Raw genomic sequence first — 23,664 nt, 5'->3', positions numbered from 1 at the left:
GCTGGGTGGAGCATAGGCCAGAGTGAAATTAATATATCCGTTCAGATTGTTGTCAAACTTTTACTGGTAAAGCAGTCGCGGTAAGAAACCTGATGTGAAGGCAATCAAGAAACCCTGAAAGGGGTAGATTGACAAACAAAAGCATTTTAGATGGTACAGTAAATTAAAATGAACAGAAATTATAAAAACACTAAATAATAATATTATAATCCTTTCAAAATACTACTTAAAAAGACATTACAAAATGTAAGTTTATCAGATGTTTTCAGACAAAATATTTCCAGACCAATTTTGGAATTGAAAAAAATACAGCATACTGGTGATGAGGTCATCACTACACGACTCACATTGATTTTTTAATTTTACCTTTATTTATACAGGTTTCTCTCACTGAGATAACATCTATTTTCCAAGAGAGACCTGGTCCAATAGCAGCAGTATCACGTTCTGACCTTTGTTCTTTTATTATGTCTTTGTTTTAGTATGGTCAGGGCGTGAGTTGGGTGGGTGGTCTATGTTCCCTTTTCTATGTTTTGGGATTTCTTTGTTTGGCCTGGTATGGTTCTCAATCAGAGGCAGCTGTTTATCGTTGTCCCTGATTGAGAACCATATTTACGTAGCCTGGTTTCACTTTTGAGTTGTGGGTGATTATTTTCCGTGTTAGTGTTTGTTACCACACGGGACCGTTTCGTTTGTTTCACTTTGTTATTTTGTATTTTTGTAGTGTTCAGTTTGTCTTATTAAAATGGACACTTACCACGCTGCAAATTGGTCCGTCCTCTCTTACTCCTCATCAGAGGAAGACGACGAACGTTACAAGCAGGGGGAACAACGTTTTAGACAAAACAACTTACATACACTAAAACAACAGTAAACAAAACTATGAAACACACATACAGTACAACAAAAACATTTAACGTTAAAAACATGAAAGTCTTTACTAAAAACAGCTGGCCTAAAAACAATTACACTCTTCTATGATATATACATTGATCAAGTGTTTAAACTCCACCAATGATACTAGATCATCAAATTTTTAAATGTTCAGGAGAGAATTCCAGAACCACGGAGCTAAGTAACAAACTATTTCTACCATGACCTGTTCTAATTTTTGGTAATGTTAGAAGCAAATCAGAATGGGACTGTAATCAATATTTATTTACTGACCTGACTAAAAAAAAGAACAGAGATAAATAGGATTTGACCCAATATGGCCTAATAAATCAGTGTATACCAGTGTTTAAGCCTACAATATGGCCTTATAAATCAGTGTATACCAGTGTTTAAGCCTACGCAAGGCCAATGACGACCAGCCAACAGCACTGTAGAGATCACAATGATGTGTTAGACATTTTTGATTTGTAATGAACCTGAGGGCTGCACAATACACTGAATCAAGTGATCTCAGGGTGGTGGTTGAGGCTTGTATATATAACATCACTAAAATCTAAAACCGCCAGTAATGTACATTACATTTACATTTAAGTCATTTAGCAGACGCTCTTATCCAGAGCGACTTACAAATTGGTGCGTTCACCTTAAGACATCCAGTGGAACAGCCACTTTACAATAGTGCATCTAAATCTTTTAAGGGGGTGAGAAGGATGACTTTATCCTATCCTAGGTATTCCTGAAAGAGGTGGGGTTTCAGGTGTCTCCGGAAGGTGGTGATTGACTCCGCTGTCCTGGCGTCGTGAGGGAGTTTGTTCCACCATTGGGGGGCCAGAGCAGCGAACAGTTTTGACTGGGCTGCGCGGGAACTGTACTTCCTCAGTGGTAGGGAGGCGAGCAGGCCAAAGGTGGATGAACGCAGTGCCCTTGTTTGGGTGTAGGGCCTGATCAGAGCCTGGAGGTACTGAGGTGCCGTTCCCCTCACAGCTCCGTAGGCAAGCACCATGGTCTTGTAGCGGATGCGAGCTTCAACTGGAAGCCAGTGGAGAGAGCGGAGGAGCGGGGTGACGTGAGAGAACTTGGGAAGGTTGAACACCAGATGGGCTGCGGCGTTCTGGATGAGTTGTAGGGGTTTAATGGCACAGGCAGGGAGCCCAGCCAACAGCGAGTTGCAGTAATCCAGACGGGAGATGACAAGTGCCTGGATTAGGACCTGCGCTGCTTCCTGTGTGAGGCAGGGTCGTACTCTGCGGATGTTGTAGAGCATGAACCTACAAGAACGGGCCACCGCCTTGATGTTAGTTGAGAACGACAGGGTGTTGTCCAGGATCACGCCAAGGTTCTTAGCGCTCTGGGAGGAGGACACAATGGAGTTGTCAACCGTGATGGCGAGATCATGGAACGGGCAGTCCTTCCCCGGGAGGAAGAGCAGCTCCGTCTTGCCGAGGTTCAGCTTGAGGTGGTGATCCGTCATCCACACTGATATGTCTGCCAGACATGCAGAGATGCGATTCGCCACCTGGTCATCAGAAGGGGGAAAGGAGAAGATTAATTGTGTGTCGTCTGCATAGCAATGATAGGAGAGACCATGTGAGGTTATGACAGAGCCAAGTGACTTGGTGTATAGCGAGAATAGGAGAGGGCCTAGAACAGAGCCCTGGGGGACGCCAGTGGTGAGAGAGCGTGGTGAGGAGACAGATTCTCGCCACGCCACCTGGTAGGAGCGACCTGTCAGGTAGGACGCAATCCAACGTGGGCCGCGCCGGAGATGCCCAACTCGGAGAGGGTGGAGAGGAGGATCTGATGGTTCACAGTATCGAAGGCAGCCGATAGGTCTAGAAGGATGAGAGCAGAGGAGAGAGAGTTAGCTTTAGCAGTGCGGAGGGCCTCCGTGATACAGAGAAGAGCAGTCTCAGTTGAATGACTAGTCTTGAAACCTGACTGATTTGGATCAAGAAGGTCATTCTGAGAGAGATAGCGGGAGAGCTGGCCAAGGACGGCACGTTCGAGAGTTTTGGAGAGAAAAGAAAGAAGGGATACTGGTCTGTAGTTGTTGACATCGGAGGGATCGAGTGTAGGTTTTTTCAGAAGGGGGTGCAACTCTCGCTCTCTTGAAGACAGAAGGGACGTAGCCAGCGGTCAGGGATGAGTTGATGAGCGAGGTGAGGTAAGGGAGAAGGTCTCCGGAAATGGTCTGGAGAAGAGAGGAGGGAATAGGGTCAAGCGGGCAGGTTGTTGGGCGGCCGGCCGTCACAAGACGCGAGATTTCATCTGGAGAGAGAGGGGAGAAAGAGGTCAGAGCACAGGGTAGGGCAGTGTGAGCAGAACCAGCGGTGTCGTTTGACTTAGCAAACGAGGATCGGATGTCGTCGACCTTCTTTTCAAAATGGTTGACGAAGTCATCTGCAGAGAGGGAGGAGGGGGAGGGGGAGGAGGATTCAGGAGGGAGGAGAAGGTGGCAAAGAGCTTCCTAGGGTTAGAGGCAGATGCTTGGAATTTAGAGTGGTAGAAAGTGGCTTTAGCAGCAGAGACAGAAGAGGAAAATGTAGAGAGGAGGGAGTGAAAGGATGCCAGGTCCGCAGGGAGGCGAGTTTTCCTCCATTTATTCGGCTGCCCGGAGCCCTGTTCTGTGAGCTCGCAATGATTCCTCGAGCCACGGAGCAGGAGGGAGGACCGAGCCGGCCTGGAGGATAGGGGACATAGAGAATCAAGGGATGCAGAAAGGGAGGAGAGGAGGGTTGAGGAGGCAGAATCAGGAGATAGGTTGGAGAAGGTTTGAGCAGAGGGAAGAGATGATAGGATGGAAGAGGAGAGAGTAGCGGGGGAGAGAGAGCGAAGATTGGGACGGCGCGATACCATCCGAGTAGGGGCAGTGTGGGAAGTGTTGGATGAGAGCAAGAGGGAAAAGGATACAAGGTAGTGGTCGGAGACTTGGAGGGGAGTTGCAGTGAGGTTAGTGGAAGAACAGCATCTAGTAAAGATGAGGTCGAGCGTATTGCCTGCCTTGTGAGTAGGGGGAAGGTGAGAGGGTGAGGTCAAAAGAGGAGAGGAGTGGAAAGAAGGAGGCAGAGAGGAATGAGTCAAAGGTAGACGTGGGGAGGTTAAAGTCGCCCAGAACTGTGAGAGGTGAGCCGTCCTCAGGAAAGGAGCTTATCAAGGCATCAAGCTCATTGATGAACTCTCCGAGGAACCTGGAGGGCGATAAATGATAAGGATGTTAAGCTTGAAAGGGCTGGTAACTGTGACAGCATGGAATTCAAAGGAGGCGATAGACAGATGGGTAAGGGGAGAAAGAGAGAATGACCACTTGGGAGAGATGAGGATCCCGGTGCCACCACCCCGCTGACCAGAAGCTCTCGGGTGTGCGAGAACACGTGGGCGGACGAAGAGAGAGCAGTAGGAGTAGCAGTGTTATCTGTGGTGATCCATGTTTCCGTCAGTGCCAAGAAGTCGAGGGACTGGAGGAGGCATAGGCTGAGATGAACTCTGCCTTGTTGGCCGCAGATCGGCAGTTCCAGAGGCTACCGGAGACCTGAACTCCACGTGGGTCGTGCGCGCTGGGACCACCAGATTAGAGTGGCCGCGGCCACGCGGTGTGGAGCGTTTCTATGGTCTGTGCAGAGAGGAGAGAACAGGGATAGACAGACACATAGTTGACAGGCTACAGAAGAGGCTACGCTAATGCAAAGGAGATTGAATGACAAGTGGACTACACGTCTCGAATGTTCAGAAAGTTAAGCTTACGTAGCAGGAATCTTATTGACTAAAATAATTCAAATGATACAGTACTGCTGAAGTAGGCTAGCTGGCAGTGGCTGCGTTGTTGTTGTTCTATCTCTCTATAGTGCTGTTTCTTGTATTATGGTCTCTTGTTTCTTTAAAGGTTTCACTTTGTTGTCCTTTTCTTTTCCTTTTTCTTCTGTCCTTATTTTGTTTTCCTTTCTTCTGTTAACTAGATATTTTTTGTTGTACATCATACCAGTTCCTTCCTGGCCTCAAAAGAAAAACAACCCTTATGCCGGTAATAAAAACCTATTTTCAGCTTGAGCTTCCTTATCAAGTTCTCTACATGCACAGTGAAGCTCAGCTTAGCTTATCATCAACCCACACACCCAAATATTTGTACACTTTAACTTGCTCTATAGTATGTCCAGCCAATGTAGCAATGACATGATTAGTAACGTGCTAGGCATTTGAAAATACCATGCATTTTGTTTTACCTGAATTTAGAACCAGCTTTAAATCATACAGATTATGTTGTATGATGTTAAATGATCTTTGGGCATTTTCAAAAGATAAAGATAAACTACTACCACTTGAATAAAGAACAGTATCATCTGCATAGAAATTAACAGCCGCTGTTTCAATAAGATTCCCAATGTTGTTGATATACAAAATGAACAACAGTGGGCCCAAAATTGAACCTTGCGGAACACCTGAGCACACCTCTATGGACTCAGATTTACAACCATCCGCTATTACACATTGTGTACAATTTGATTGGTTTATAAATTACCTATCTAGAGCATGACCAGTAATTCCACAACATTTTAACCATTGCAATAACACAGCATGGTCCACGGTGTCAAAAGCCTTTGACAAATCAATAAAGACACACACACACAATGTAACTTCTTATCAAGAGCACAGTGGATGTCATTTAAAATCTTCAATGTTGCTGAAACAGTGCTGTGGCCAGACCTGAAACCTGATTGCATTCCATTTAAGATGTTGTTTTCTTGGAAGTAGGTCTTTAGCTGCATACTAACTAAAGGACTCCAGTACCTTTGACAGTACAGACAATTTGGATATGGGTCAACAGTTGTCAAGTAGCGAAGGATCTCCACCTTTCAGGAGAGGCAGTACAAAAGCATATTTCCATAACTTGGGGATTTCCTCAACATCAAGCGTGAGGTTAAAGATACATGTTAAGGGGGAGCAATGATGTCTGCAGCTAGATGTAGGAAACATATTTTTTTCCCACCAATTTCTTTCAGGGCTTTACACACTTCTGAAACAGAAAAGGATGAAAAGGAGAACCTGGTGAAGGAGTGCACAGGGGTGTCAGATAATTTCATAGAAACTCAATTATACCTTTGACCTTTTCAAATAAACTGCCTGCATCTAAAAAAAATGCTGATTCAAGGCTTTCAGAATGGAGGTTCTCTCAGTTACAATCTGTGTGTCGACCAACAACTGTTTGGGAAGATGTGTATCTTTTTGCACTCCAAACCCTTCACTACTTGCCAAAATGTGGATGGATTATTTAAACTATGTGAAGTAGATTTCAGATAGTGGTCTGCTTTCAAATTATGGATCATAGCCACACCCATATTTCGAAGACATTTAAAAGCCACCCAATCATCTGCCAAACCAGTCCCTCTTGCTTGAGCCCACATAGCATTTCATTCCCTTATGATTTTTGTAAGTTCCTTAGTAAACCAAGGGTTCTCTCTGCCCTTAATCCTGAATTTAAAAAAAGGGGCATGCCTATTGCATACATCCAGGAATGTGTTGTGGAAGTAAGAAAAGGGTAGTTCAACACCAGGGATTAATTCCATGCCATTCGATGCCATGCTAGATACATCATGTAAAAATCCTTGAATATCAAACCGCTTCCAGTTTATTTGATAGACAATATTTTCTCTTTGAGGCCACTGTGATAGACGTAGACGCTTAATCAAAACCCAAGGAAGTAGATTTCCCTGTAGGTAGATGTATTGAATGGTAGTGTATTGGCTGAGGCAGACAGGGATGTGGCTGAGGTCTGTGTTCTTACCCAATTTAGTGAGCTGCAGCCCCATCAGCAGAATCAGGGCCAGATTCACCAAACTGCTGGAGATATTGGCAATGTTCCTTTGCCTGAGGGAACACACACACACGTGCACACACACAGCAATTTGAGCTAATGTATCAATCTGAGCTAACGTATCTGCTGGAATTAGCTAAATGGAGGATGTCACCTGTTGTCAGGTGTTTTGAAGGGTATTCTGATCCAGTGTCAGCAGTTTTATTCATCAGAGCAGAGTGTATTGTACTGTACCTGAGTGCGCAGCACAACGCTGCCTGTGCGGTACATCATCACACTCACTATCCCACGGTACATGGTCACTTTCACCAGGAAGATCCTCACCACACAAAACTGGGGATAGACAAGGGTAGAAAGAGGAAAGAGGAGTGAGGTGAATAAGATTAACATTAGTCCAACTACACCTTATCCACATTCAAATACAGTACACTAAAATGGCATCCTTTCTGTATCACTAGGGTGCAACATTTTCCCTGACTGTGTGGCCTGGCTGGGAAAAACTTTGGGCTTTCTGCATTAGTTTATAAGGAGGGTTTTGAATGTTAACTGGTCAGGTAACATGATAATGAACAACTGTTCAAAATCTGTTTGTGCCCTCACACCAACTCCTTTTGTCATTGTCATGTCAGTGACAGATCTGGGGTCTGGCTACCCCTGGTGTCAATAAACACAGAGCAAAGGAAACTCAGTGTCAAGTGAGAATGCGGGACAGCCGGGCCTTCTCTGGGAAGTAGGGCTCTTTCACTCCCGTCACTGGGTTGTGCTCCATAGCTGGAGCCATGTCCGCAAACTCAGGCCCATTTGCAGTACGTTTTGGTTGTGTTTGATGTGCCCAATAGAAATGCTAAATAATATATTGTGTCATTTTGGAGTCACTTTTGTTGTAAATAAGAATACTTTATGAACACTTCTACATTAATGTGGATGCTAGCATGCTAGCATTACAGATAATCCTGAATGAACTGTGAATAATGATGAGATCATACCCCAAAACATGCTAATCTCTCACTATTACCAATAACAGGGGAGGTTTTCATCTGTTGGGAGTATGACCTTTTGACTCTCTCATTATTCACAATTTATTCAGGATGGTCCATAATCATGGTAGCATCCACATTCTCATTTCCAATAAAAGTTACTCCAAAATGACACGATTCACTATTTACCATTCATTTCTATTAAGCACAAAATAATCTGAAACAACCAAAACTAACTGAAAATGTATCCAACAAGTTTGGAGAGTCACAAGCTTTTTATAGTCATTACGTGCTGGGATTATTGGACCAAATACTTTTGACTAGTTCTATACGAATCTTTAGGGGTGTCAATCATTTTGACCCCTACCTTTTTGAGAAAAAAATTATTACATGTTAAACAAAGTCTCTTTCTCTCAGCAATTGTATTAGTATGAAATAATTTAATTTCCCAAATGTTTTTAGCATACAATATACTGTAGCTCGGTATTTGAATTATTTATTTTATACAGTCATTATTGCTCATCTTTATCAAGATTGTCAATAATTTCGACCCCACTGTATGTAAGCACAGCAGTCGTCTCCATATCTGTGAACTATACTACAGTAAAACTGATGTGACCAGTACTGTATGTGACCAGTTATTTGAAATGAGGCTCAATTTTTTAAATTTAACCTTTATTTAACCAGGTAGGCCAGTTGAGAACAAGATCTAATTTACAACTGTGACTTGGCCAAGGTAAAGAAAAGCAGTGCGACACAAACAACAATACAGAGTTACAAATGGAATAAACAAACTCACAGTCAATAACACAATAGGAAAAAAATCTATATGCAGTGTGTGCAAATGAGGTAAAATTTGGGAGGTAAGGCAATAAATAGGCCGTAATGGCGAAGTATTTACAATTTAAACACTGGAGGGATAGATGTGACTTGATGAGCAGAAGATGAATGTGCAAGTAGAGATACTGGGGTGCAAAGGAGCAAAAAATAAATAAATACCAATATGGAGATAAGGTAGTTGGGAGGGCTATTTACAGATGGGCTATGTACAGCTCTGACAACTGATGCTTAAAGTTAGTAGGGGAGATATGAGTCTCCAGTTTCAGTGATTTGTGCAATTCGTTTCAGTCATTGGCAGCAGAGAACTGGAAGGATAGGCAGCCAAAGAGGAATAGGCTTTGGGGGTGACCAGTGAAATATACCTGCTGCTGGAGCGTGTGCTACGGGTGGGTGCTGCTATGGTGACCTGTGAGCTGAGATAAGGCAGAGCTTTACCTAGCAAAGACTTATAGTTGACCTGGAGCCAGTGGGTTTGGCGACGAATATGAAGCGAGAGCCAGCCAACGAGAGCATACAGGTTGCAGTGGTGGGCAGTGTATGAGGCTTTGGAGACAAAACAGATGCAACTGTGATAGACTGCATCCAAGTTGCTGAGTAGAGTGTTGGAGGCTATTTTGTAAATGACATCGCCGAAGTCAAGGATCGGTAGGATAGTCGGTTGTCTAGCCCAGCTGATTTGTACGGGTCCAGATTTTGCAACTCTTTCAGAACATCAGCTATCTGGATTTGGGTAAAGGAGAAATGGGGGAAGTTTGGGCAAGTTGCTGTGCGGGGTGCAGGGCTGTTGACCGGGGTTGGGGTAGCCAGGTGGAAAGCACGGCCAGCTGTAGAAAAATGCTGAAATTCTCAATTATCGTGTATTTATCGGTGGTGACAGTGTTTCCTAGCCTCAGTGAAGTTGGCAGCTGGGAGGAGGTGCTCTTATTCTCCATGGACTTCACAGTGTCCCAGAACTGTTTGGAGTTTGTGCTACAGGATGCAAATTTCTGTTTGAAAAAGCTAGCCTTTGCTTTCCTAACTGCCTGTGTATATTGGTTCCTAACTTCCCTGAAAAGCTGCATATCACAGGGGCTATTCGATGCTCATGCAGAACGCCATAGGATGATTTTGTACAGGTCAAGGGCAGTCAGGTCTGGAGTGAACCAAGGGCTATATCTGTTCCTGGTTCTAAATTTTTTGAATGGGGCATGCTTATTTAAGATGGTGAGGAAAGCACTTTTAAAGAATAACCAGGCATCCTCTACTGATGGAATGTGGTCAATATTCTTCCAGCATACCCTGGCCAGGTCGTTAGAAAGGCCTGCTCGCTGAAGTGTTTTAGGGAGTGTTTGACAGTGATGAGGGGTGGTCGCTTGACCGCAGACCCATTACGGACACAGGTTGAAGACAGCAGAGGTGTATTTAGAGGGCAGGTTGGTCAGGATGATATCTATGAGGGTGCCCGTGTTTACAGATTTGGGGTTGTACCTGGTAGGTTCATTGATAATTTGTGTGAGATTGAGGGCATCTAACTTAGACTGTAGGACAGCCGGGGTGTTAAGCATGTCCCAGTTTAGGTCACCTAACAGTACGAGCTTTGAAGATAGATGGGGGGGCAATCAATTCACATATGGTGTCCAGGGCACAGCTGGGGACAGAAGGTGGTCTATAACAAGCGGCAATGGTGAGAGACTTGTTTCTGGAAAGGTGGATTTTTAGAAGTAGAAGCTCGAATTGTTTGGGCACAGACCTGAATAGTATGACAGAACTCTGCAGGCTGTCTCTGCAGTAGATTGCAATTCCCTTTGGCAGTTCTATCTTGTCGGAAAGTGTTATAGTTAGGGATGGAAATTTCAGGATTTTTGGTGGCCTTCCTAAACCAGGATTCAGACACGGCTATGACATCCGAGTTGGCAGAGTGTGCTAAAGCAGTGAGTAAAACAAACTTAGGGAGGAGGCTTCTAATGTTAACATGCATGAAACCAAGAATTGTATGGTTACAGAAATCAACAAATGAGAGCGCCTGGGGAATGGGAGTGGAGCAAGGCACTGCAGGGCCTGGATTAACCTCTACATCACCAGAGGAACAGAGGAGGAGTAGGATAAGGGTACGGCTAAAAGCTATAAGGACTGGTCGTCTAGTGCGTTCAGAACAGAGAGTAAAAGGAACAGGTTTCTGGGCGTGGAAGAATAGATTCAAGGCATAATGTACAGACAAGGGTATGGTAGGATGTGAATACAGTGGAGGTAAACCTAGGCATTGTGTGATGATGAGAGAGATTTTGTCTCTAGTGACATCATTTAGAACAGGTGAGGTCACCGCATGTGTGGGAGGTGAACCAAAATGGCTAGCTAAGGCAAATTGAGCAGGGCTGGAGTCTCTACAGTGAAATAAGACAATAATCACTAACCAAAACAGCAATGGACAAGACATATTGACATTAGGGAGAGGCATGCGTAGCCGAGTGATCATAGGGACCAGTTGGAGGCTAGGCGAGCTGGAGACACGGCGATTCAGACAGCTAGCGGGCCGGGGATAGCAGAAGGGCCTTAGGGGGGACGTCGCGACAGAAGAAAGTCTGTTGTAGCTCCCTCGGACGGTTACGTCGGCAGACCAGTCGTGTTGGATTGGCAGGGCTCCATGTCGGCAGTAAAAGGGTCCAGGCCAATTGGCAAAATAGGCATTGTAGCTCAAGAAATTGGCTGATGGTCCTCTTCAGCTAGCAGTCCGATATGCTCTAGACAGCTAGCGGGCCACGGCCAGCAGGCTATCGGATGGGCCTTCAGGGAACGTCGCGACGGAGGAGCCTGTTGACACTCCTCGGGCGAATCACGTCGGTAGACCAGTCGTCGTGGAATCGGCAGGGCTCCATGTCGGCAGTAAAAGGGGTCCAGGCCAATTGGCAAAATATGTTTTGTAGCCCAAGGAGTGGCTGATGGACCTCTTAAGCTAGCCGGGGGCTGGGCCTAGCACGAGGCTAGTTCCAGGCTCACTGGTGCTTGCTTCGGGACAGAGATGTTAGCCAGGTGGGTAGCCACTCGGATAGCAGCTAGCTAGCTGCGATGATCCAGGTGAAAAGGTTCAGAGCTTGCGGTAGGAAACCGGAGATGGAGAAAGAGCAGTCCGGTAAGCTCTGGGTTGAAACGTGCTGTGCAGACTGGCAGGAGTTGACCAGGCTAAGGTTAGCTGATGACTGCTAACCGTTGAGCTCTGTTTTTACAATATGTACGGTAACACATCACAGAATTACAAAAGTATAGAAATTGAAATGAATGAAAGTCCTTTAATGAATTGGCTCTAATCCAGACCTCCTCCTCTTGGAAGTCCATGCAGTCCCAGTGGTGAGCCAGGGTGGCCATCTTGCGTTTTCAGTACTCCAGTAAGGTGACTGCCCAGAATGACATGAACACACTGAAGAAAACTGTCCCGGGGTGGTCAAACAGGTAGCCCACCTGCCAACACAGACACACCACATGTATTTACATGTTTTATTTGACCAGTTAAGTTGACTGAGAAGACATTCTAATTTTAAGCAACAACCTGTTACAGAGGAGAGGAATGATTAGGTGGCCATGATGGTATGAGGGTCAGATTGGGAAATTAGCCAGGACACCGGGGTTAACACCCCTACTCTTACGATAAGTGCCATGGGATCTTTAGTGACCACAGAGACGGCACCCTAAACACATCCGCCTGCCATCTATGGATTTAGTAGTAGTGGGACGGCTAAGCTAAAATATCCATAAAGATTGTTCATTAATGTGATAAAAGCAACACATTTGGCATAGAGGTGAATGTATGTATTCTGAAAAGATTTAGATAAGCACATCAGACAGTCACTCATACCTTGTTACTTCCTATTAAATATAGCTTGTTTGAGTTGGGTTGATGCCTCCGAACATTAGGAGCGTACTTCCTAAACTGGATTACATCAAAATCTGGGCTATGCAGATGAATCCGGACAGCTAGCGGGCCACGGCCAGCAGGCTAGCGGATGGGCCTTAATTAACAGGGCATGTTTTTTTTTTACCCTCGCAGGTGTCGTCTGGTATTGACTGAAACTTAGATCTCTGGGGACATTCTGAACTCTGATATTTTATATTGAGTGTTATAATGTGTTCTGAGCTGACAAACATTTCGCTGTCTCTTATATTGAAAACCATTTCCCTTCCCCAAATAGTTTTGCTGCTATATTTAAGCCTTTGTCTGGGGAAAAATCTAACTGTTATAGGGGTCTACCATCCTCCACCCACTAACGTTTATGCACTCGAGGAGTTAACTAGTTTATTAAATCAATTATGATTGGGATTTTCAGGCTTCAGACAGACAATCTAAACGATGTGTAATTATCTAAACCTAACCCAGCTGGTGACTAAGCCTACACGGCCCAACCCTAAAGATCCTTCAAAGTCAACTCTGATTGATCTTATCCTAACGAATACACCAGAGAAATATGTTTCTATTGGTGTCTTCACCCAAGACATTAGTGATTATTGCCCAGTTGTTTGTGTCAGAGATGTGAGAATACAAAAAAAACGAAGCCTTGTCACATCACAAAAAGGAAATTTAAAAACTTTTTTACATTATCTTTATTTTATTGACCTTGATTGTATTTCCTATCCCTGAACCTGATTTAGCTTTGAGCCTTTTTGAAGATGTCTTCAATACTATTTTTAGATAATCATGGCCTCTTCAAAAAATGGAGGGTTAAAGGTACAGTGCCTTGCGAAAGTATTCGGCCCCCTTGAACTTTGCGACCTTTTGCCACATTTCAGGCTTCAAACATAAAGATATAAAACTGTATTTTTTGTGAAGAATCAACAACAAGTGGGACACAATCATGAAGTGGAACGACATTTATTGGATATTTCAAACTTTTTTAACAAATCAAAAACTGAAAAATTGGGCGTGCAAAATTATTCAGCCCCTTTACTTTCAGTGTAGCAAACTCTCTCCAGAAGTTCAGTGAGGATCTCTGAATGATCCAATGTTGACCTAAATGACTAATGATGATAAATACAATCCACCTGTGTGTAATCAAGTCTCCGTATAAATGCACCTGCACTGTGATAGTCTCAGAGGTCCGTTAAAAGCGCAGAGAGCATCATGAAAAACAAGGAACACACCAGGCAGGTCCGAGATACTGTTGTGAAGAAGTTTAAAGCCGGATTTGGATACAAAAGGATTTCCCAAGCTTTAAACATCCCAAGGAGCACTGTGCAAGCGATAATATTGAAATGGAAGGAGTATCAGACCACTGCAAATCTACCAAGACCTGGCCGTCCCTCTAAACTTTCAGCTCATACAAGGAGAAGACTGATCAGAGATGCAGCCAAGAGGCCCATGATCACTCTGGATGAACTGCAGAGATCTACAGCTGAGGTGGGAGACTCTGTCCATAGGACAACAATCAGTTGTATATTGCACAAATCTGGCCTTTATGGAAGAGTGGCAAGAAGAAAGCCATTTCTTAAAGATATCCATAAAAAGTGTTGTTTAAAGTTTGCCACAAGCCACCTGGGAGACACACCAAACATGTGGAAGAAGGTGCTCTGGTCAGATGAAACCAAAATTGAACTTTTTGGCAACAATGCAAAACGTTATGTTTGGCGTAAAAGCAACACCCTGAACACACCATCCCCACTGTCAAACATGGTGGTGGCAGCATCATGGTTTGGGCCTGCTTTTCTTCAGCAGGAACAGGGAAGATGGTTAAAATTGATGGGAAGATGGATGGAGCCAAATACAGGACCATTCTGGAAGAAAACCTGATGGAGTCTGCAAAAGACCTGAGACTGGGACGGAGATTTGTCTTCCAACAAGACAATGATCCAAAACATAAAGCAAAATCTACAATGGAATGGTTCAAAAATAAACATATCCAGGTGTTAGAATGGCCAAGTCAAAGTCCAGACCTGAATCCAATCGAGAATCTGTGGAAAGAACTGAAAACTGCTGTTCACAAATGCTCTCCATCCAACCTCACTGAGCTCGAGCTGTTTTGCAAGGAGGAATGGAAGAAAATTTCAGTCTCTCGATGTGCAAAACTGATAGAGACATACCCCAAGTGACTTACAGCTGTAATCGCAGCAAAAGGTGGCGCTACAAAGTATTAACTTAAGGGGGCTGAATAATTTTGCACGCCCAATTTTTCAGTTTTTGATTTGTTAAAAAAGTTTGAAATATCCAATAAATGTCGTTCCACTTCATGATTGTGTCCCACTTGTTGTTGATTCTTCACAAAAAAATACAGTTTTATATCTTTATGTTTGAAGCCTGAAATGTGGCAAAAGGTCGTAAAGTTCAAGGGGGCCGAATACTTTCACAAGGCACTGTAGATCGAATGACTGGTACACTTCGGAATTATCAGAAGTCATTCATAAAAGAGACAATGCTTGGGTCAAGGTCAGGAACACAAGCTTATGTCTTGACTGGCATGCTTTAAGCAACTGAGGAATCATTTTGTAAGACAAATCAAAAAGTCTCAAATCTGATTATGTAACCGGTCTTTCAGATTGTAATGGGAACCCTGCTAAATTCAGGAAAACTGTCAAATTCCTGATGGGTTCTACTTCCTCCTCTCTGCCACAACAAATCAGTCGGCATCATTACGGAAAGAATGCAATCAATTGAGGTATTTAATCACCATTTTATTTCAGCGGGATCCATCTTTGTAAGAACTTCTAAGCTTATTCACAATGATAGTGTTCCACTTTTTGGGACCTACGATCTTCACTATTTAAACACCATCCGTCAATTTGTTAAAAATGGTCAACTTAATCTATATGTGGATGATACTATTATGTATGCTATTGCCCCGACTGTTGATCGGGATGTGTCAAAACTATAGTCTTGTCACGCCTGCACCCGCTGTTCCCCCCTGGCGCTGGAGGGTGCCAGGCTCCTCAGCATTACGCACTCCTGCCACCATCATTTCGCAAACCTGTCTTTCCACGTCACGCGCATCAGCGTATTATTGGACTCAATCACCTGTTTATTACCTCCCCTATATTAGTCAGTTCCCCATCTCTGCTCCCCACTGCTGTATTCATTGTCGAATGTCGTTGTTTTGCCCGTTGTTTTGCCCATTGTTTTGCCCGTTGTTTTACAACTTGTGCTTAATACAGGCAAAACAAAATACATGTTGTTTTCAAACTCTCGTAAGAATGTTAAAGATGAACTACATTACTACTAGTCATTAGATGGTTCTCCAATCGAACGTGTTTCTGTCAATATAAATACTATAGGCATTTGGATTGATATGGATTTGACATTTATAAAACATAGATGAGCTGGTTAAGAAGCTAAGATTTAAAGTTGTTATTTTTCTACAGAAACAGATTGTGCTTTTCTCTAAGTAGTGGGCAGATTATTCAGTCAACCTTTTTATCTGTTCTTGATTATGGTGATATTATTTATTAAAAGGGCAGCTGTTTAAACCTTTGGATGCCATCTACCATAGTGCCCTTGGTTTTGTTGACAGGTGACAGTTTTGATTGTCATCACTGCATCCTGTATCAAAAGGATGGCTGGACTTCGCTAAAGACCCATAGATCTCTACATTACTCCCTTTTTGTTTACTAGGCCCTACTTCATCATTTCTGTCTTACCTAACTTTGCTGTTGAAGTATAGACACCAGGGTTGTGTAACCAGTTCACAGGATTGGATAACTCGAGGTTCCTTGGGTCTCCACAGAGCTAGGTAGATCTGCTTTTAGTTTTAATGCACTGTATTCCTGGAACAAAATTCTAAATACATTTCATATTGATGTTCTGGTTTCGTTTGGGCAATTTAGAGTATTGATTGGGGACTCATTTGTGGAGTAACTGTTTTTCTGGGTGATTTGATGTTTTATATATAGTTATAGTTTGGGCATATACAGGGCACATTTGTAAAGGAGACCTAGGTCTAAATATAAACAGTACAGTACCTTAGCCATGGGGCAGATATCAGACATGTTCCAGGGCTTGCAGGTCTTACAGAGAGGACACATCAGGTAGCTGTTCCCACTGCTACAGATCTCCTTGCTGTGGACAGTCAGGCACAGAATCACATACACAATTCACCACTCAAAAGTAGTGAAGTGAGTGCGATTTCAGACACATCTGAATGATTATTACCCGTTGATTGCTTGCTACAGAGTACATCACCAGAGGCTCTCTGGCTTTTATACAGTGCAGTGGTTGATATTACTAAACCACAATGAACATGAAGAGTTACACTAATGTCTTTGGGCCTGTAAGAGACTCAATGCTTTTCTTCCTTCGCTATGTTATTGAATCTTTAGACTCCCTATCTTTATGGCCTGGTAAATCGACTGAGTCCCCACCAAGCCATCAAACACTGGTCCCGAGAAAGTATTCTCTCGTGGACAGATTCTGAGTGTAAATAAACGACGAGAAAACAAGTGACAAAGTTATGCACACATTTAACTACTGGGTAACGGAGATTACTGAGAAAACAATGGTCAGCAGTTGCCATGGAAACACATTGGAGACACAGGGAACATTGACAAGACATGGTAGCTCAGTTAGAAGAGCATGTTGTTTAAAATGCCAGTTCGATGCCTGGGATCGCCCATACGTAAAATGTATGCACGCATTACTTTAAGTTGCTTTGGATAAAAGTGTCTGCTAAATATAGTGTATTATTATTTTCCCCCTGACACACGCATAGACGGACACACAAGCACACACACACACGTTTTCACTCTCTCACACACCTTACTTCCTGGTCGAGGTTTGATGGTCAAATAGTGGGTGCGTTAGAGCGCATAGTTTGAGTGTTGCAGGGAAGCTAAAGCATATGTTCATATTCCTGTGTTGTATTGAAGTTTAAAACATGGTTTACCACGATTATTGATGTGTGGATATGTATCATGTGTAATATATTTCCTAAATGTTTTTGTTGACCTTGTTCATGCCTTTATTGAAGTTAATTGTCAATTATGTAATTGGTATAGTTTGTGATGCATTCTGGGTGATGTTACTATAAGACACACACACAGCGAAGCAATGCATTATGTCCTAAGACTGGTACAGGCGGCCTGCGTAACTAAATTGAGCCTGTACATTTGCAGAGCTCCAGACTGCGACTTACACTAGGCCACTCTGTTGCTCAAATTATACTGTAATTATATTGTAATAGCACCTCTTTGAGCATTCTTTTGGTCTCGATTTGTAGTAAAGATAATTATAATAAGAGCTCTATACTGTACAGTTTTCAAACCATGAATCTTGATTACAGACAAAGAAATGAATGTGTTAGAAAAGCATTGTAAGTGATTGAGTTTCAGGACTCATGCAGGAGTGTTGGTGCCCTCGGACATAACTCCTGACACAAAGACAAAGGTCCCCACCACTGCCGCGGGGAGCAGCCAGGCTGTGTAGAAGCCTACAGAGAGGACCAGAGAGACAAAAACCTCCCTCTCACACACGACACAGTGGGGAATTCTCACAAAACTGTACTGTTGTGGTAAATTGACCACATATCTTCACAAAAATGGACATTGTATAAGAGAGAATAGATATTGTAGCATTAATTTCATCCAAGTCTTCTTGAGTATGATGTGTAAATCTCAGATTTTTTGGATGTGTTCAGTTTCATGAATCCCCCCCTCACCAACAAGTGTAACCATATAAGCAGTACAGAATTAAATGATGGTATTGTATCAGATGTACTATGAGGAATTATGCTTACCCAGCCAGGCAAAGTAAAAGGCTATCTTCTCTCCAAAGTATTCTCTGATGTGGTCCAGTGGCTGGTACTTGTACCACTTAGACCAGCGGGCCCAATACCGGAACAAGACCTGCCTCTGGTTGAGCTCATCTGGACACACCTCATACTCTGGCAGCTCAAAGGGGCCCTGAGAAACACACACACACACACACACACACACACCTACGCATCTACACATGCACATACAAACTCACTTGCCGCACACACAAACACGCACACGTGCACATGGATGCAAGTGTGCACATATACACACACACACACACACACACTGCTGTAATAGGCAAATGTCACTATGCGTAGCGGTACATTAAGAATGTATCTGACCTAGGTCTCCCGGGTGGTGTAGTGGTCTAGGGCACTGCATCACAGTGCTAGCTGGGCCACCAGAGAATCTGGGTTTGCGACAAGGAGGTCCGTGTGTCGACGCACAATTGGCCTAGCATCGTCCGGGTTAGAAAGGGTTTGGCCGGTAGGGATATCCTTGTCTCATCGCGCACTACCGACTCCTGTGGTGGGCTGGGCGCAGTGCACGCTAACCAGGTCGCCAGGTGCACGTTTCCTTCGACACATTGGTGCGGCTGGCTTCCGAGTTGGATGCGCGCTGTGTTAAGAAGCAGTGCGGCTTGGTTGGGTTGTGTTTTGGAGGACGCATGGCTTTCGACCTTCGTCTCTCCCGAGACCGTACGGGAATTGTAGCGATGAGACAAGATAGTAACTACTAACAATTGGATACCACGAAATTGCTTTAAAAAAAAGAAAAAAAGAATGTGTCTGACCTCATGCAAGGGAAACGCTGCAGTGTATGCCTACTTGTTGAGCAGTCGATCCACGCCCACCTCCGTGCTCTTCCTCTTGCCATACACCATACTTGCCAGAAGCTTATACACCTGCCACGGAAAGCCAAATGGACATATAAGAATGAAATAGATTGACGTAAAGCCTATTGACCACATATACAGTGCATTCGAACCCCTTGACTTTTTTCATTTTGTTACGTTAAAGTCTTATTCTAAAATGGATTTAAGAAAAAAGTATCAATCAATCTAAACCCAATACCCCATAATGACAAAGCAAAAGCAGTTTAAAATTTTGCAAATTTATTAAAAATAAAAAACAGGTCAATCCTGTTTCCATTGATCATCCTTGAGATGTTTCTAGAATGTGATTGGAGTCCACCTGTGGTAAATTTAATTGATTGGACATGATTTGGAAAGGCACACACCTGTCTATTTAAGGTCCCACAGTTGACAGTGCATGTCAGAGCAAAAACCAAGCCATGAAGTCGAAGGAATTATCCGTAAAGCTCAGAGACAGGTTTGTGTCAAGGCACAGATCTGGGAAGGGTACCAAAAACAATTCAGTGGCTTAAATGGAAGAAGTTTGGAACCACCAAGTATCCCAAAAGCACGGCCAAACTGAGCAATGGGAGGAGAAGGGCCTTGGTCAGGGAAGTGACCAAGAAGCCGATTGGTCCCTCTGACAGAGTTCCAAAGTTCCTCTGTGGAGATGAGAGAACCTTCTAGAAGGACAACCATCTCTGCAGCACTCCACCAAACAGGCCTTTATGATAGAGTGGCCAGACGGAAGCCACTTCTCAGTAAAAGGCACATGACAGCCCACTTGGAGTTTGCCAAAAGGCACATAAAGGACTCTCAGACCAGGAGAAACAAGATTCTCTGTTCTGATGAAACCCAGATTGAACTCTTTGGCCTGAATGCCAACCATCACATCTGGAGGAAACCTGGCACCATCCCTATGGTAAAGCATGGTGGTGGCAGCATCATGCTGTGGGGATGTTTTTCACCGGCAGGGACTGGGAGACTAGTCAGGATCGAGAGAACGATGAACAGAGCAAAATATAGAGATCCTTGATGAAAACCTGCTCCAGAGCCGTCACGTGTGTTCCCTCTCCGGCCTTTAGGTCACCAGGCTGCTCGTTATGGCACACACCGGTCACCATCGTTACGTGCAGCTGCGCTTCATCAGACTCACCTGGACATCACTTCCCTGATTACCTTCCCTATATATGTCACTCCCTTTGGTTCCTTTTCCAGGGGTTATTGTTTCTGTTGCTGTGTCATGTCTGTGCGTTGTTCGTCTTTCTTATTTTGTATTTTGTTGTGTTTATTTATTGAAACACTCACTCCCTGAACTTGCTTCCCGACTCTCAGCGCACATCGTTACAAGAAAAAAGACCTCAGACTGGGGCGAAGGTTCACCTTCCAACAGGACAACAACCCTAAGCACACAGGCAAGACAATGCAGGAGTGGCCTCAGGACAGGTCTCTGAAAGTCCTTGAGTGGCCCAGCCAGAGCCCGGACTTGAACCCTGGAGAGACCTGAAAATAGCTGTGCAGCGACGCTCCCCCTCCAACCGAACCCAGCTTGAGAGGATCTGCAAAGAATGGGAGAAACTCCCCAAATACAGGTCTGCCAAGCTTGTAGCGTCACACCCAAGAAAACTCGAGGCTGTAATCGCTGCCAAAGGTGCTTCAACAAAGTACTGAGTAAATGGTCTGAATAATTATGTAAATGTGATAGTTGGAAAAAATATATATCTTTGCTAAATTTTCTAAAAACATGTTTTCGCTTTGTCATTATGGGGTATTGTGTGTAGATTGATGAGGGGGAAAAAATTGTATCCATTTTAGAATAAGGTAACAAGATGTGGAAAAAGTCAAGGTGTCTGAATACTTTCTGAAGGCACTGTAGGTAGGCCTATATATGTCCACCTAAACTGAGTACATAAAACATTAAGAACATCTGCTGTCCATTTCATAGACTGACAAAGTAAAAACTATGATCCTAATTGAGATCACTTGTTAAATCCACTTCAATCAGTGTAGAATGTAGATGAAGGGGAGGAGACAGATTAAATATATATATTTAAAACAATTGAGACATGGATTGTGTACGTGTGCCATTCAGAGGGTGCCTTTAAACAGGGTATGGTAGTAGGTGACAGGCGCACCGGTATGTGTCAAGAACTGCAACGCTGCTGTGTTCTTAATGTTTTGTACCCTCTGGGTGTATATCTGGGGTACGTCCATCACTACACAACACATGGGTAAAGATATAAAAAAGTCAATGGATGCACTCACTATACGGTGTCTCTGTGTATTAGTGAAGTAGGTGTCATGGTCCTCAAAGCCAAGGAACCTGAGAAGGACAAACTGAGCCAGGTTAAACCTGTAGTCATTTGTACACATACAGTAACAGACAGCTCTATGAGGATCAGCACGCAATGTGGCTCAACTAAAGTTTGAGGATCGTCAATCAAAACCTATATTAGGAAGTTTCCGGGATGATTTATTTCAATTTTATTTAACCTTAAGGCAAGTCAGCGAAGAACAAATTCTTATTTACAATGACTGCCTACACCCAGGCAACGCTGGGCCAATTGTGAGCCGGGGATTGGGATTCCCAATCACGCCCGGTTGTGATACAGCCTGGATTCGAACCAGGGTGTCTGTAGTGATGCCTCTAGCACTAAGATGCAGTGCCTTAGACCGCTGCGCCACTCGGGAGCCCCACTTCTCCATCTAGGTACTCACTTCTCCATCTAGGTACTCACTTCTCCATCTAGGTACTCACTTCTCCATTTGACTTGCGAAAGGCACAAGTGTAGTAGTCCAGTGGCCTGCTGGGCACGGACTCAGCCATGATGTTGGGAATGCATAGCTTCCGAAGGATCCAGTCAGACGTATAGAAGTCTGGGTTTGGTTGAGCCTGATACACAAAAACAATGTTCTTCATAACACACCATAGTATTGGGATTACCGTATTCTATACTACTGTATTTGGTACTAGCACTGACCTGTAGGGGCACTCTTAGAATGAGCTCCTCTGCATAATAAACCAACACATCCCAGGGGGCGTAAGTTTCAGATAATGGATGGATTTTTTCCTGTCTCACTGTCTCCTCCTAATGCCAAAAAAATCATTACATTACAGAACAGTCACAAAATAATGTATTATTTAGTACAGTATGCCACATAAGCATTATTAGACTGACCATAGAACTGTCAGAGCATTAACATTAAGGAGCAATTGTCCTCTCTAAGGTAACATGCAAATATAATGTTATTGGGAAAGTAGGAAGACTAGATCTAACTACTTGTTGAGCTAGGTGATCTAGTGTACATCAAATGTACATCATATGTTACCTTTTCCAGCAGCAGGCCGGTATTCTGCAGGTTTTGGGTGAATTTGTCCCTCCATCGAGCCAGCTGAGTCTTTTCTCCATTCAGACCTGCTTCTCTCCTCCTCTGGCCCTCCCCCGACCTCCCTGACTGCTGGTCTCCAATCTCCCCCTCTTTTGGGAGCGACACTTTCTCCGTTTCACCTCCCACACTAGAACAAAGTCTGATTCAGGTTCAGCCAGACAAAGACACGAGTTAGAATTTGATTGGTGGCATTTTCTTTATATTATCTGTTACCAAGAATCTGGACCAACTCAGTGGGCCTGTGGTTAGTGTTCACCCTGAGATTGGAAGGTTGGGAGTTCGATCTCCGGACGAGTCATACCAAAGACTGCAAAAATGGGATCCAATGCATCTCTGCTTAGCACTCAGCATTAAGGAGATAGATTGGGGTTAATGAAGAGGAAGAATGGATTTGGTATTCCAGCAAGAGATGGAGGAGTGGAGCAGGGAAAGGAAATTATAATACTATTTCAGTGGAGAGGGGGCTGGGAATGGGAGGGAAGAATGTGTGGATCTGCAGTAATCTCTGCCTTCTCTCCTTTCTCTCTGCATCATTCTCTCCTCCCTCCACAGGGACAGAGCCGAACAGAATGGTATACCGTAATCCTCCCAGCCAAAAAGAAGCAGAGTTTTTCTCCATCCCTTTCAGCAGAGGAAACATGGACATGCCCTTACACCAGTAAATAATGTAACACCTACTCAGTAAGATTTTAAAGGGTAGGGAGAGGACCAGCATTATCTTAGGGGTGGTGAATGCTGTAGGGCATATGAGAGGGGAGGGGAGTTTTCTGATCTTCCTGTCGGAGTGTATTGCCCCAGTCTTCATTAATACACACAATGTGTGTATTGGTTCTCCCACTGGCACATACTCATGAATAATTAATTATTACCAATAGAAGAAGCCCAGCCCTTTCAGCTTGGCCACACCTCTCTCACAGCCAAGTCACTTATCAGTATTGCCAAATGTGCCAATACACCAGTACATAGATACGGTCTTAACAGAAGGGACCAGGGTGGGGCTTTGTTAGTTGGATTGGGATAGATTTTTCATGCCCGAAAACTGCAGAGATGTTCTGATTCAGAAGAACACACGTGCTTCTTGGTTTTTGTTTTCCATCTGCTGCTTTTCATCTCTACCCCTCCCCCATTACCACAGTCACAACATAGGGAGAGAGAGAGAGGTGGAAGGGGGTGGGGGTAGTGTGAAATATTAACAATCGCCA

General features: G+C 43.9%; 1 protein-coding gene across 1 annotated transcript; it reads right to left on the bottom strand.

The window, feature by feature from the left end:
- Positions 1-5,884: 5,884 nt before the first annotated feature.
- On the bottom strand, positions 5,885-22,761 carry ano11 (anoctamin 11). Its single transcript, XM_065006049.1, is given in 17 exon segments — positions 5,885-5,931; positions 6,671-6,747; positions 6,930-7,056; positions 7,394-7,498; positions 10,448-10,457; positions 11,806-11,949; positions 16,429-16,521; positions 17,797-17,891; positions 18,198-18,363; positions 19,013-19,123; positions 21,338-21,395; positions 21,811-21,965; positions 22,054-22,161; positions 22,403-22,474; positions 22,476-22,529; positions 22,531-22,601; positions 22,719-22,761. Coding segments are annotated over 17 exon segments (1,536 nt in total).
- Between the last annotated feature and the right edge of the window lie 903 nt (positions 22,762-23,664).

Source organism: Oncorhynchus nerka, linkage group LG20, assembly GCF_034236695.1.
Source record: "Oncorhynchus nerka isolate Pitt River linkage group LG20, Oner_Uvic_2.0, whole genome shotgun sequence".
NCBI classification, from domain to species: domain Eukaryota; kingdom Metazoa; phylum Chordata; class Actinopteri; order Salmoniformes; family Salmonidae; genus Oncorhynchus; species Oncorhynchus nerka.
Note: the sequence above shows the minus strand (reverse complement) of the source record. Positions and strands in the feature narration are given on the sequence as shown.